Genomic DNA, 14985 nt, shown 5'->3' with positions numbered 1-14985 from the left:
GATTATAACTCCTTACCGCACTGCTATCACTATCTTTTCAGAGTCTTCTGTTGGCAGAAAAGGTGGCGTCTCCTTTAATCTGAAAGCAATAACTCAGAGAAAAACAAGAGTGTTAATAGCATGCAGTTAAAACCCTGGTCCCCTTAGTGTCCCTTTAACGTGATGTTTTCCCTTTTTTTCTTTGATCCTGGGAAGGTTTCTATTCTTCCCCTTTCCTTTGAAACTCTGTTCAAAACACCTCCAAAAGAAAGAAAACAAAAAAACGAAAGAAATGAACCAAAAAAACTTAAAACAAAATTGTTTTCCAAGGAGCACAATTATGTCTTTTCCAATATGACATAGGTTTTTGACTTATTACAAACCTTTTTGATATCCTTCTGGTCCTTTGACCATGTGTAATTGCTGTTAGTAATACGTTTATTCATATATACCTTATCGAACCTAATTGGTCAAGGGTGAAACTTTAAAGCAATGATTGTTCCCTTTTAGTTTTTGAGCTTTTAGTGTTTCTCTATAAATGATAAGAGTTTTCCCCATAATTCAGCACATTGAGAAGGCTACCCAAAACAAACCAAGATTAGAATTAGAATTTAACCCCTACAGAAGCTGGCTTTATTTATTTTTTCCCCTCTGACATAGTTTTCGTGCCCCAGGCCAGAACACACAGACCCAGCCTCGCCATAAACATTCAGATGTTTACATCATGGTCAGATTTGTTTATCATATCTATTGTCCTTCTCAGGTTATGCTGTCCGTCTGAGGTTCACCTCAGTTCAGCATAACTAATAACATCAGATGATTTTGTAACTGATGACGCGTGTAACGTGGCCTTCTGATATTTTGACGCTTTTCAAAATTTCTCATTAGTTGCATTCAAATTCCAAGTAAAAAATAAATAAAATAAATGAATAGAAAACCCTTAGAAAAGCAATTCATATTTAGTTCCATACAGGTTTGTTCAAAGCACAGTTTTTTCTCATCTATTTAAATAAAATAAAAAAAATCATCTATATCTAAACTTCTTTCACATGGACTGGTTTGTGATGAATCATTATTATTATAAGAAATGAGATCTCAGTAATTTTAAATTACTTTAGGGCTAAAAAACAAGTGATAGGATCTCAGCCTAAATTTGTAAAACAGTAAACTTATTAACAAGCTTATGTAACGCTTATTTCCAATTTCTAACAAAGCTGAAATATTTCCGTTCAAGACATGTTAATCTCTCCGTGTATCAATTTAATTTGGTCCTGATATTTAATGTTAAAAAACAAACTTTGTTATTTAAATCTCTCTTTTACTGTACCTCTATTGTTAACATAGTCCATGCTTAAAATGTCATTTGAATTACGGAGCTGCAGTTCTCCCAAAACAAATGAACATTCTGAAACCATGAACATTACTTTTACCCCGAATTAATTCACACAGATGAACGTTTAGTTACATAGATACATACATACGTACAGTTACATACAAACGATGACATTCAGACAGACAAACACGTGCAGGCCTGCTTTTTCACCATCTTAAATAGTTCTATGTTTTCATAATTTTTAAACGTCAACGCCGAAAGATGTTTTCAACGCGTTAAGTTCCCGCTTAGTTTAAAAGGTGGAGAGCGTGCGCTGGTTACGACCCCCCGATGCTTCGTCCACACGCGGTTTTACGCTTCAGTCCCGCAAGGATACAACTCTGTGTCTCGCAGACACTTGGACGCTTACCCATTTTTGAAAGTTATACGTCGCTATTAGCAGTTCAAAACACTTTTATCCACAACGAAAGTGCCTAATCGGTCCCCACGTAAACGCTTCCCCGGTGCAACGCCTTTTTAGTTTCGTTTCCGTTTCCTTGTTTTTATCGCTTTTCTTTTTTCTCTTAATTTTATTTTTATTATTTAGTAGCAGTACTGCAATAAAATAAAATAATAGTAATAATAATAACCCCTATGTGAGAAATATGCATGTTTAATCAAATCATTTCAAATCATTTATGCATGTCATGCGTCTGGGCCCCTACGTTTTTCAGCATGAAATCGAACGTCTCACCCTGGGGCTAGGCTTGACCCTGAAAAACCTCTGCCTTTCCCCCATTACACTGACTCTTCTGCATCCAGACTTTTTTTTGTTTTGTTTTGTTTTTATTTATTTTATCCTTTTTTTGTGTTTTTTATTATTTTTTACTCGTCCTTAGCACGATCGACCAACTAAATGAAAGGCCTCACATCCGATGGTCGCCTTTTTGGTATAATGGTCGGGGTCCCCACTTATCAAAGCTGCAAACGTCTTCGCAACAGTCAAGGACTTAAGCATCCCTGCCGCTTTCATCCACAACAGAAGTGGACAGCCTCTTGCACAAACCCAAGACAAGAGGACTTTAATGGACCAGCTGGAAACTGCTCAGCCGGTCACCTGTTCTCCAGGTGAAAATCACTCTGCCCCTCCTTCCCCCTTGTGGGAAAGTCCGTATTTCAGCTGAAAACGTATTCTAATTAAATTTTGAATTTTAGTTTAATGTTTAAACCTTAGTCACCGTTCGGTATTGCGAACCCTGTTTTATTTGCCTTAAGGATTAAATATAATTCATTATTTCTACCGGCTTTTACTTTTACTACCTTTTAGGTTTACAGTTTTTTAATTTTAAAATTTCTTGAGGTATACTTTAAAATGGGGTTTAAAATTTAAAAGCTTGCAAGCATTTTTTTACCAATTGCGTTTGTTTTTAAAAGAGCTGGAAAATAATCCCCTTACCGTCTCATGAAAGAAAGGTTCGGATCTTCGCGCCGACGCCCAGAGACGCTCCGAGACCAGGAGCTCCTCCACATCCCTTGAAAATCCATTCGGGGTACCAGAGGCCGGATAACCTCTCCGGGCCGGCCAAAGCAGCTCCTGTCCTCGGACTCCCCAGCTCGTCGGTCGGAGATCTTGTTCGTTTACGCCAAATTGTTGTGGGAGTTTTGGGTGAAATTCTAAGCAATAGTAACTGAGCTCCCATCTTTACTAATTAACGAGACGGTGGTATAACGTTCCAGCACTTTTATTGAGAAACAGAGCAGAGATTCACATAGATGGAAAGTAATCGCACCCCACGGTTCCGCTGCAGTCTCTGTCTGCCCTGTCTCTGTCTGTGTCACTTTTCGGGCTTCCCCTAATACTGCACCGTGGCCTTCCCATGAGACAAAACAAAGACAGTCTATCGTAAACAATCAGTATCCCTCAGCAGCTGCAGCATTTGGCCTTGCAATCATAAAACAGTGGATCTTATACACAGACATCAGGTCTCCAGGCCTTCTCTGTCCGAGTGGTGTGAGGCCATAGTGACTTCAGAATAATAATTCTTATAACAAGGACAGAGACTTTTTGTGTCAGTAGGTAACTTTACATCAGAGATGACAAAAATCACATGTGGGGTTCCCCAAGGGTCCATCCTGGGTTCTCTGCCGTTCAATAATAATCTATGGAACACGTCACCCTGGTGATAATCGGGGAGAGGAATGTGATAGTAGAAAACCCTGATAAAATGTTCTGTGGACTTTTAAGATTTAAGTTGGTTTATGTGCATTTTTATTTTATTTATTTAAAGGTCCTTTTTCGGTTCTGCAGGCATATGATGAAGTTGATCTATGATTAAAGTCTGATATAGATTGAAATTGAACGTCTGAGAGGAATCATGACGCAGTTTGGCTGCAACTCACTTTACCAACTGTGTCACCAATTTTCTCCGTCTCCAAATAAAGCGTCAGCCTGGGTCAGAGCTCCCGCAAGGACCGAACATTTTCCCCTTTTTTTGTTTTGTAAATCCGAATTTTGCATGGAAAGGGGGATTCACACGTTTCAGGCCCATTTTGTGCGTACGCAAGCTTTATAAAGGCGACCTCTGCTCCTTATTCTGCAGGCTGTAAAACCTGATAACCCTCCCTGTTCTTCCTGCTCTCAGACACACCTTGAAGCTGGTGGAGCAACATCTGCTGGAGGTGAAAGCTGATTGGCTGCAGCCTCTCTGCTCTGACACATGATTCGTAGATCAGAGCTTAGAGCAGTTTGTTGAATTTTTTGCAATAAGAGCACATCTGCCTTTAAATTTTTAATTTTCTCTCCGGTACCAGTTCCATGCACATTCCATGTGACAAACCTTAGCTTAACCATAGGTGTGAGTGAAAGGCTGAAGCTTAGAAAGGGCATGTCCCTAAAGAAATAGATGTACATAGACCCAGGAAACATCATATAAAGTGCTTGTGGTTGTCTGATCCACAGGAAAGAAGCAGAGGAACATAAAGAAATGCAGAGAATTAAGAAAGTGGAGAGAGTGAGAAGGGGTGACAGAAAAAGGATTACAACCCATAACCCAGAAACCCAGGTGTGACTAACCATCATACCGTGCGAACGTCCTGCTGAGCTGTGCATGCATTTAATTTATCACTGTGTTCAGTTCTATTCTCTTTTAACAAGTATCACATGTATTAAATTCACCTGTCGTGCTGCTAATAAAGCCACGGAGTGACCCTCTGATCCCTGAACAGCTGACCATTAATATAAAGCTTTTCTACAGCAACTGTACCCCTGACGCCCTCAGCCATGTATTTATTTCTGATTGGGAATAAAACTTGCCTTTGACCAAGAATTTCTTTAGGAAACTGATAATTTTTTAGCTACAATTGGCCGAGGCCTGGTTTTATCAGGCTTCTTACCTCTGAGCCGGTAAACGAGGTAGAAGGTCATGTGTTTTTTCTCGTCAGTCGGGATTTACAGCTGCTGCCGGAGAAACTCACAAATTGTTTCCTCTGCATCCTCCTCTTACTGGCAAAGACTAGGTTACTGCTCATGCTTCGTGACTGAATATCCATAATGGATTCCTTTATTTTACTATTTTCACCGGTCAGCTGAATCATCCCATCGGTGAGCTTCCTGAATTCCTCTCTCAGCGATTAATTCTAGGCGGTGACAGAAGCAAGCTGTTCCTGGCTTCATTCCAGTGACTCTCAGAGCTTGAAATTCTTTGTGTAGGACTTCTACCAAGGCGAGATGGACATTCAGGTTCATTAGCTTCTTATCTATGGATTCCTGAATGTCACTGTAGCTCCTATCTGGAGATATCGTGGAAGCAGCGCTGGCTGAATTTGAACGGGACCATTTTGATGATGGTTTGTTTGTGGTGCTTTTCGGCTTCCCCATTATGAGGCTCTCAAAACACTCATCCAAGTGGCTCTCAGGGCTGGTCAAGGTCTACTCATCAAACGTGTTTTATTGTGAAAAATTTTAAAATTGATAAAATTTAAACGTTACTTCGTTTAATGTTAAATTATTGGTTTCTTCTTACCTGGGTGGATCAGATTGATATTACGTGTGTTCCACCATTTTTACTTAAGTACAGCTCTAACTAGATTTCAGCCAATCATCTCCCTGCAATCACAGTTTGTTGATGTTTGAATCGCTGTTTATTTCTTAGGTAACTTTACTTCTTAGCTGACATTTTCTTTCGAATGCATTCTGCTTGTAGCCTGTCGATTTAGAATCCTCACACACCAAATGAAAAGAAAAATGTGGTAATGGCTTACATGAACTGAAATTTAACGCTTTATGGTGGTAATTAATTATATTCCTAATACACAGTCTATTGCTCTAACTATTGTCTTAGATTGAAAGCCGGGCCTTTCTACCTCTTCTTCCTGCTCTTGATCAACACATCTGACCAGTTATTCCACAATCTTTGGAACTAATGGTTGGTTAAACTGACATGTAGGTGTGAAACCAGACAGACTGCATTCATCTGTAGAAACAAACGCTTAAAACATATTCTGCGGGAGTGGAGCTCAAAAAGTCAGTCTGACTGAGAGGAGAAATGGAACAACCGGCAGACTGGGTGACTTTCTGCTGTTCGATCTGTCTGGATCTACTGAAGGATCCGGTGACTACTTCCTGTGGACACAGCTACTGTTGTGACTGCATTAAAAGTCACTGGAATGAAGAGGATCAGAGAGGAATCCACAGCTGCCCTCAGTGCAGGAAAACTTTTATACCGAGGCCTGTGCTGGGTAAAAACACCATGTTAGCAGCTTTAGTGGAGCAGCTGAAGAAGACTGGACTCCAAGCTGCTCTTGCTGATCTCTGCTATGCTGGACCTGAAGATGTGGCCTGTGATTCCTGCTCTGGAAGAAAACTGAAAGCCATCAAGTCCTGTTTAGTCTGTCTGGCCTCTTTCTGTGAGAAACACCTTCAGCCTCATTATGATTCAGCTGCATTTAAGAAACACAAGCTGGTGGAGCCCTCCAAGAACCTCCAGGAGAACATCTGCTCTCGTCATGATGAGGTGATGAAGATGTTCTGTCGTACTGATCAGAAGTGCATCTGTTTTATCTGTTTAATGGATGAACATAAAGGCCACGACACAGTGTCAGCTGCAGCAGAAAGGACTGAGAGGCAGAGAGAGCTGGAGGAGAGACGAGAAAACATCCAGCAGACAATCCAGGACAGAGAGAAAGACGTGAAGCTGTTTCAACAGGAGCTGGAGGCCATCAAGCACTCTGCTGATAAAACAGTGGAGGACAGTGAGAAGATCTTCACTCAGCTGATCCGTCTCATCCAGAAAAGAAGCTCTGATGTGAAGCAGCAGATCAGATCCCAGCAGGAAACTGAAGGGAGTCGAGTCAAAGAGCTTCAGGAGAAGCTGGAGCAGGAGATCACTGAGCTGAAGAGGAAAGACGCTGAGCTGAAGCAGCTCTCAGACACAGAGGATCACAACCAGTTTCTCCACAACTACCCCTCACTGTCAGCACTCAGTGAGTCTACACACTCATCCAGCATCAAGATCCGTCCTCTGAGCTACTTTGAGGATGTGACAGCAGCTGTGTCAGAGCTCAGGGATCAACTACAGGACATCCTGAGAGACGCATGGACAAACATCTCACTGAGACTCACTGAGGTGGATGTTTTACTGTCAGGACCAGAACCAAAGAGCAGAGCTGGATTCTTGAGATATTCATGTGAAATCACACTGGATCCAAACACAGCACACAGTCGTCTGTTACTATCAGAGGGGAACAGGAAGGTGACAATGATGAAACAACCTCAGTCTTATTCTAGTCATCCAGACAGATTCACTTTTTGGCCTCAGGTTCTGAGTAGAGAGAGTCTTACTGGACGTTGTTACTGGGAGGTGGAGAGGAGAGAGGGAGTTTTTGTAGCAGTCGCATACAAGAATATCAGGAGAGCAGGAGAAGGGAATGAATGTGGATTTGGAGGTAATGACAAATCTTGGGCATTATATTGTTACCAAGAAGGTTATAAATTTGTTCACAACAACATCAGTACCTCCGTCTCAGGTCCTGTTTCCTCCAGAGTAGGAGTGTACCTGGATCACAGAGCAGGTATTCTGTCCTTCTACAGCGTCTCTGAAATAATTAATCTCCTCCACAGAGTCCAGACCACCTTCACTCAGCCGCTACATGCTGGGGTTTTTGTTTTTTCTGGAGGTTCTGCTAAGTTCTGTAAACCTAAATAGACAGAATCCACTGAAGGTTGTCAAAATACCTCTAAAATCGGTGATGTGTTGAGCCCGACCATATTCCCTGTTATTTACAAATTAAGAAATAATTTGGACATTGAATTTGTAAAGATAAGAAAAAAAGGGACAACATAGAGAGCTCTGTAATTGTATGTTTAAGCTGATTGTGTTCTCAGTATTGAATTATATGATTGACTGATTGTTTTTCTTTTTCTAAAAGGATCAAGTACTTATGTTTTGAATAAATGAAGCAATGAGTGTCTTAGTGCAGACAGGATGAGTAGATAATAGAATTAGCGTATTCAGCGAGGAGGATGTAGTCCATCTATAGCAGAAAGAAGAGGAACGAGACCTTTGATTCAACCCACCCTGGTGAGTAGGGGGCCCCTTGCAATGGTAGAAAAAGGAAACTAGACCTTGAGCTCAACCGACAAAAGAGGAACCAAACGAAATGAGAGAGGTGATGCTGTTTGATGCAGGTGGAGGGTGTGAAGCGCTGCAACCTCACAACCGTTCTTTCACCAGGTATAAAGGAAAGATTATCTGTGCTCGTGGCTTAGTTTCTCATCTCAGAAGACACGCAGCGCAGAGCAGAAGAAAAGAAGACCCAAGATAGAAGGACGATCGTTGAGCTGAAGGAAGAACACGGTGCCCCTGTCTCTGAGAACCGCCGAGACTGAGTCAGATTATCTATTTTTCATGTTTTCCACAAATTGGGGCCAATGATCTGCAAATCCTGTCAAGAAGAACTGCTGTGGTTTTGACCTGGTTGATGAGAAGATCCTAGATGTCAAGAAGATGTGAGTTGCACCCGTGAGATGTCAGTTCTGAAGATGAGCCAACTTGTCTAGCAGAAAAGACGGACCTCAGACACAGACATCAAGGCAAAGGGCTCCAGGCATGAGTCTTTGTGAGTGGGACATTAGTGGGACATCGGAGTTGCCATCAAGAGAAGGCACGTTGTTCGACTGAACAACTCCTTATCCAGCAATCAAAGTCACTTTGCGATTCCATCTGGGGTTCGGGTCAGTTTGCTCCTCCAAATAATAAATCCTCTCCTGAACATATTAGTAAGCAGCCTTAGATAAGAGATAGGACGTTGATTAAATATTAATTTGTAATCCGTTAAATTGCCTAATGCTGTTTCTAATCCCCGGCTAAAGTATACTAATTAAAGAAGCATATAAAATTTTATTAGAAGTTGTGGACATTCTCTTATTGAGTCAACATTTTTCTGAGTTCATCTATGATTGTAAAACAGTCATGGTGCATGGTTCTAGAAATATTTTGGAGGTCTTAAAAGGTTACTTGTAGCCCAAACTTTAAAACAACACCCTTAGGGACTTTTGAGTCTTTAAAAATACTGATCGTGTAACAAGTGCCGATTTATAGAAATAGGAGCCACCGTTGACTAGGGCGGTGGTCGGGGTACAGGTGGCTTCAGGCTACTAGGTTGCCTGACCTGTCCACAGCAGAAGGGTGTGGCTCTTGGACGGAGGTGGTTAGCAGGTCCTATTCATCTAGCTGAAAAGGTCTCACAGGAATTCTAATCAGGGTAATACTCGTTAGATTCAGAGATCTTTAGAACCCCAGCTAGTCTGAGCTTTAACCCAAAATAGAAAGGATGTGGGAAGTGGGGTTATAGTTCAAAGCCGGAATCGACAAGGTTCAGTGAGTTTGATTCGGGTTTTTAAATCTCCAGCAGATTATTTTCTTGATTGATGTTTTATGTCTAAACTGCACAGAAATCAATAGTCAGAGGTTGTCAGCACTTGTTTTCCTTCAGAATTGATGTTCTGGTTCTGTTGGGTTTGTTCATTTCTCATCATTGTTTTTTAAACCAGCTGATCAGCACCAGAATATTTGCTGTTTTTCCTCCTTGTTGCTTTTAGCAGCAAAAACTGTAAACTCAGCAATAAAATGTCAAATGATTCCCAAGGTTTAAAAAGTGGAACCAGTTCTTTGATCCGGTTCTGGTTTGGACCCGTTTTGTTGAGTCCAGACCCACATGAGACAACAGATATCATTTAATATTGTAAAGATGATGCAGTTCAAAGTCCTCAGCTGATCCAAAATGCTACAGCAAGAGTTCTGATGAAAATCAACATGCGGGATCATATTTCTCCAATTTTAGCTTCCCTTCATTGGCTTCCTGTTAAATCAAGAATACAATTTAAAATTCTTCTTCTAACGTATAAAGTCCTTAATAATCAAGCTCCATCATATATCAGAGCTCTGATTACCCCTTATGTTCCTAACAGAGCACTTCGCTCTCAGACCGCAGGTCTGCTGGTGGTTCCTAGAGTCTCTAAAAGTAGAATGGGAGGCAGATCCTTTAGCTATCAGGCTCCTCTCCTGTGGAACCAACTCCCAGTTTTGGTCCGTGAGGCAGACACCCTGTATACTTTTAAGACTAATCTTAAAACTTTCCTTTTTGACAAAGCTTAAAGTTAGAGTGGCTCATGTTACTCTGAGCTACCTTTATAGTTTTACTGCTATAGGCTTAGGCTACTGGAGTATATCAGGATCTAATTTTCTCACTCTATAGAGTTCTACTGTTCTTCAATTATGCATTATGTGTTGCCATTAATGCTTTAACTTTCTGTTCTCTCTCTCTCTTCATCGAAGGTACACATGGTCTGGCATTCTGTTAAAGGTATACTATGCAACCGGGGTTGATTTTCCAGCGAGGCTCCCCCCAGAGGGCGAAAGTAAAAGTGCACTGTCGTAAAGATGCTCAGCTGTTCTGGTTTCTCCATCAAGCCAGGCGCGGTTGTTTTGAGCTTAGCAGACAGGCGAACGCAACGAAAAGTGGAAAAAACGGCAGTACAAACAATGACTAACACAGTGAAAGTATGAACATCAGGCTTCCCGCAGCGCTATCTTTTATTATTATTATTATTATTTTATTTTATTTTTTTTATGTTGGCGAGACGCTACCGCCACCGCCTTGCCAAGCCGCAGCCGCGGCCGCCGCGGTAGCGTCTCGCCAACATAAAAAAAAGAAAAAAAAAGAAAAGATAATAATAATAATAATAATAAAACTCGATATGCTTGCATGTTTATTTGACGTTAACACGCGGTTCTTTGTTGTTGCTTTCGCGCGTGCATATAGTGAATGGCAGGGCAAAAACACATGGAGTTCTCGCCGTAAAGCGAGACTTCTGTGTGTGCGGGCCGTGAGCTCTTGCTCTTGCAAGTGCGGTATTTCCCCCACAGACCCCCAGGGCGGCCGAGAAAACCTTTGTTCGACCTGAAATGACTCATTTAATCATCCAAATCGGTATGGAACACATTAATTAACTGAAAATTGTTGCATAGTATGCCTTTAACTGTGACATCATCCAGAGAAGACGGCTCACTACCTACGCTCAGGTCTTCTGGCTCCAGCAACAAAGGTTGCAGGCTCGCAACCCACTGGGGGCACCCAATATTTTTATTTTTTTTACAAGTAAGAAATAAATAATTTGAACAACTGATATAAATGAATGAATGATGAAAAAATTGCAACAGCAAGAACTACTGCTCATTAGCAGGTGCAATATGGACTTTTCAGCTCTGCAGCGTCTCACATCAAAAAACGACAAAGTTTTCCTTTTTTTTTTAATCTATTTTTCACCGGACTTGTTCTTCCAAAACTGCACCGCGTTGCTGCGCAATAGCACACATGAGTTTCTGGACCGTCGTAGCTATAACAGTGATACATTTATCGCCGATATTCCCATCATCCTAGAGATCTCCAGAACACTGGATCCTGCCGACTTCTCCCGGCCGGGCGGAAGTGCAACTCAGCCGGCGACCGGAACGTAAACAAAGCCGGCTTAACCGCGGAGGGGGGTGCGTGCTAGCCTAAAGCTAACACCACACTGGCTATCTTTACTAGGGTGACCAGACGTCCCCGATTTCCGGGCACTGTCCCCGTTTTGGACCACCTGTCCCCGCTAAAGCTGTCCCCGGAAATGTCTCCGATTTTACCGAGGGGAAAATGTTGCGCGTAGACTGTTATTACGGTAGAGCGGTTGCGCGCAGAAACAGGTGTTACGGTAGCTGGCTGCGCTGCTGATAATATAAAGATGAGGAACAGAGCGCACCACTAGACGGGCGGTAATGATCCTTTTGGATGTGGTCAGCACCCATTAAAACACGAAGAAGAAGAAGGGCGCACCACTTTTAAAACAGAAGAAGAAGTGGAAGTTCGTTGTCATAAACGGTGATGGGGAGCTGCTGTGTTGGTAAGTGTGTTAAATGATTCAGTTTATTTGGATCGGGCTGATCCTGTGATGAATGTTCGTGTCCAGGTTAAAAAAATAATCAATAAAAAGTAAGACAAGACCACGAGTTGCTGCTCACCTGAGTAAAAGACACAAAGATAAAATGTAACAGAATGATTGTAAACTCTTTGTAAGGCGCTAATCTGGTACGCTGGTTCTCCAGGGCTCAACAAGAGTACATCTAAAGATGTTTTAGAACTGATTGGTGACCTTTAGTTTATATTTCAGAAAGTTAGTTATAAGTAGAGTTATGTGGTTTTATGTTTTTTGGATACAATCCGGGTTAGCACCCGAACATCCCTTTCAGACAGCTTCCTCGTGCGTCCACAGTTAATCATGTTGGATGTGGTTCATCCTTCTTGGTGGTATGCTGACATTACCCTGGACACCGTGGCTCTTGATACAAACACTTGCTGTCTTGGTCACAGATGCAAGGCAAGCCAAGGGAAATGTATTTATATAGCACAATTCAGTACAGAGACAATACAAAGTGCTTTACATGATTAAAATATAGCAAAATAAAAAGTAGAATGGGAGGCAGATCCTTTAGCTATCAGGCTCCTCTCCTGTGGAACCAACTCCCAGTTTTGGTCCGTGAGGCAGACACCCTATCTATTTTTAAGAGTAATCTTAAAACTTTCCTTTTTGACAAAGCTTATAGTTAGAGTGGCTCATGTTACCCTGAGCTATCTCTATAGTTGTGCTGTGATAGGCCTAGGCTGCTGGAGGACATCAGGGTCTAATTTTCTCACTCTACTGATTTCTACTGTTCTTCAGTCTACTGTTCTCCAGTTTTGCATTGTATTACATTGAAATGACTGTCGTCATTTCAGCTTTTAACTTTTTGCTCTCTCTCTTTTTCTTCATAGTAGGTACACCTGGTCTGGCGTTCTGTTAACTGTGACATCATCCAGAGAAGACGGCTCACCCGCTACTACCATCTAATGTAGAACAGATTACTAGATCAATGTGTGCTTCTGTGCTTTTTTGTCTCTCTTGTTGTGTCTCTGCTCTGTCTTCTGTAACCCCAGTCGGTCGAGGCAGATGACCGTTCATACTGAGCCCGGTTCTGCCGGAGGTTTTTCCTTCCCGTTAATGGTGAGTTTTTCTTCCCACTGTCGCTTCATGCTTGCTCAGTATGAGGGATTGCAGCAAAGCCATGGACAATGCAGATGACTCTTCCTGTGGCTCTACGCTTCCCCAGGAGTGAATGCTGCTTGTCGGGACTTTGATGCAATCAACTGGTTTCCTTATATAGGACATTTTTGACCAATCTGTATAATCTGACCCAATCTGTATAATATGATTGAACTTGACTTTGTAAAGTGCCTTGAGATGACATGTTTCATGATTTGGCGCTATATAAATAAAATTGAATTGAATTGAATTGAATTGAATTGAATTAAAAGAACTCAGGCTTTCAGCACTTTTCCAGTTTTCTGGAAGTTTGTTCCAGATCAGTGGAGCATAGAAACTAAATGCTGCTTCTCCATGTCTGGTTCTGGTTCTGCAGAGCAGGCTAGAGCCAGAAGACCTGAGTGGTCTGGAGGGTTGATGCACTGATAACAAGTCTGTAATGTATTTAGTCCATTGAGTACGATTTGAGTTCACCAGTTGGGTTGTTGGCCCAGGGCACCAAACAGGCTAGGACCGCCCCTGGATGTGAGGACCCAGAGTGGACTGGGGAAAGTTGGCTGAAGATCTGCAGAGAATCCAACAGGCTCCATTCTCTGGATCTGTGGAGGTGAGTTTCAAACATCTGGTTCCAGTCAACAACAAGGAGCTGATTAGATGTTTCTCCAGGTGTTGATGTGGTTTCAGAGATCCTCCTCTGATGTGGAAGCTCTTCCTCAGACTTCTGGTCCTGATGTTGTTTCTACTTGATGATGGTAAAAACAACTTCAGTTTTTATGACAGCACCTTTTGCTCATTAGTGTTGGACTGTTGGGAGGATCCTGGCAGCGTCTCGCTGGTTCTGGGTCTTCAGAACAAGTCCAATCTCTGAGGAGCGATGCAACACCTTCTCCATCAACTGCTCAGCTTTCTGCCTGGAAAACCCTCAGCAGAAGCTGTGTTCAAGGGAAATGGGACATTCTGCTGTTTGTGGGTGTTTGAAACGCTTCATCAGATCAAAGTCTGTGTGTCTGTTCTGGTGAGACGATCCAAAGTGGGATTAAATGTGTTTGGTGTTGGAATAAGGAGCAGTTCTGCTGTGTTTTCCACAGGCTGCATGAGTCACAGCAGCAAGACGAGCAACAATCAGTTCATTTCAAGCTGCTGGTGAATCTGACCTCAGATCTGTAGAGCATGTTTATTCACAGCAGGACGCTGAGATGAAGGTTTCCTCTCTTCAGCAGAACAAAGCCAGGTTCTGTGGAGAGCCACAGCTTCTGGGTTTGGATATTCAGCCACACTTTACTGCTGCTCTCTGCAAACTGAAGCAAAGAAATGTTTCCAACAGCAAAAAGAGTTCAAGATCAACTGAATTAGAATGAAAAGCAGCAAAAATCTGCTTTAAATCCCTGCAGTTCTGGTCCAAAAACAAATGGAAAGTGTTGAGCTGCTCAGAGTTTCAAAGTGTTTTGGTCAGAAAATATCTGAAATAAGGAAAAGTAAAAAAAAAAAAAAAAAGAACACGTAAAAGATCATGATAAAAAAACTGTTTAATGCCAAAAGAAAAATAAAATAAAGTTTATCAGTGGATAGAAACAATGTCTCATCTTATTACTTAAAGTTTATTTATTGAAAACACATTAATGTTAATCAAAAATATTAGACTTAGGTCATAATTGTGGTATAAATCTGTAACACATCATTCAATAACAGGCCATAAATTCACATTATATCTCTTTATTGCAGATTTTGCTGCTAAAAACATCCTGTAAATTTTAAGTTTCAAATAAAACTATATTGTACAGCTGAATTGTCATTTTACTGAAATACTAATTAGAGTTGTGGTGATTTTGTTGTTTTGAGGTTATTTACCTTAAAAATGTTTTAAATTAGGTCCTGGGGGAGGGGGCGTTACTGGAGGTTGCCACTTTCTGGTGACGCCCCTCTCCCCAATTTTATCATGCATCTTAGACACTTTCACTTCAAAAAATTTTCACATCGCACACTCATGTAGGCCATGGTGGGGGGGGGGGGGGGGGGGGGGGGGGGGGGGGGGGGGGGGGGGGGGCTTATGTTGTGTGAGCCTCACCTCGGACGGCTCCCT

The 14985-nt window shown here is 41.8% G+C and overlaps 1 protein-coding gene across 1 annotated transcript; it reads left to right on the top strand.

Moving 5' to 3' along the window:
• Positions 1-5813: 5813 nt before the first annotated feature.
• LOC105920112 (E3 ubiquitin/ISG15 ligase TRIM25) lies at positions 5814-8465 on the top strand. Its single transcript, XM_012855617.3, has one exon. The coding sequence runs from the start codon at positions 5836-5838 to the stop codon at positions 7492-7494; it is 1659 nt and encodes a 552-aa protein (XP_012711071.2). The 5' UTR covers positions 5814-5835; the 3' UTR covers positions 7495-8465.
• Positions 8466-14985: the final 6520 nt, after the last annotated feature.

Source organism: Fundulus heteroclitus, unplaced genomic scaffold (genome assembly GCF_011125445.2).
Source record: "Fundulus heteroclitus isolate FHET01 unplaced genomic scaffold, MU-UCD_Fhet_4.1 scaffold_42, whole genome shotgun sequence".
Taxonomy (NCBI): Eukaryota; Metazoa; Chordata; class Actinopteri; order Cyprinodontiformes; family Fundulidae; genus Fundulus; species Fundulus heteroclitus.
The sequence above is the reverse complement of the archived record's forward strand: the minus strand, read 5'-3'. Positions and strand labels throughout refer to the sequence as shown.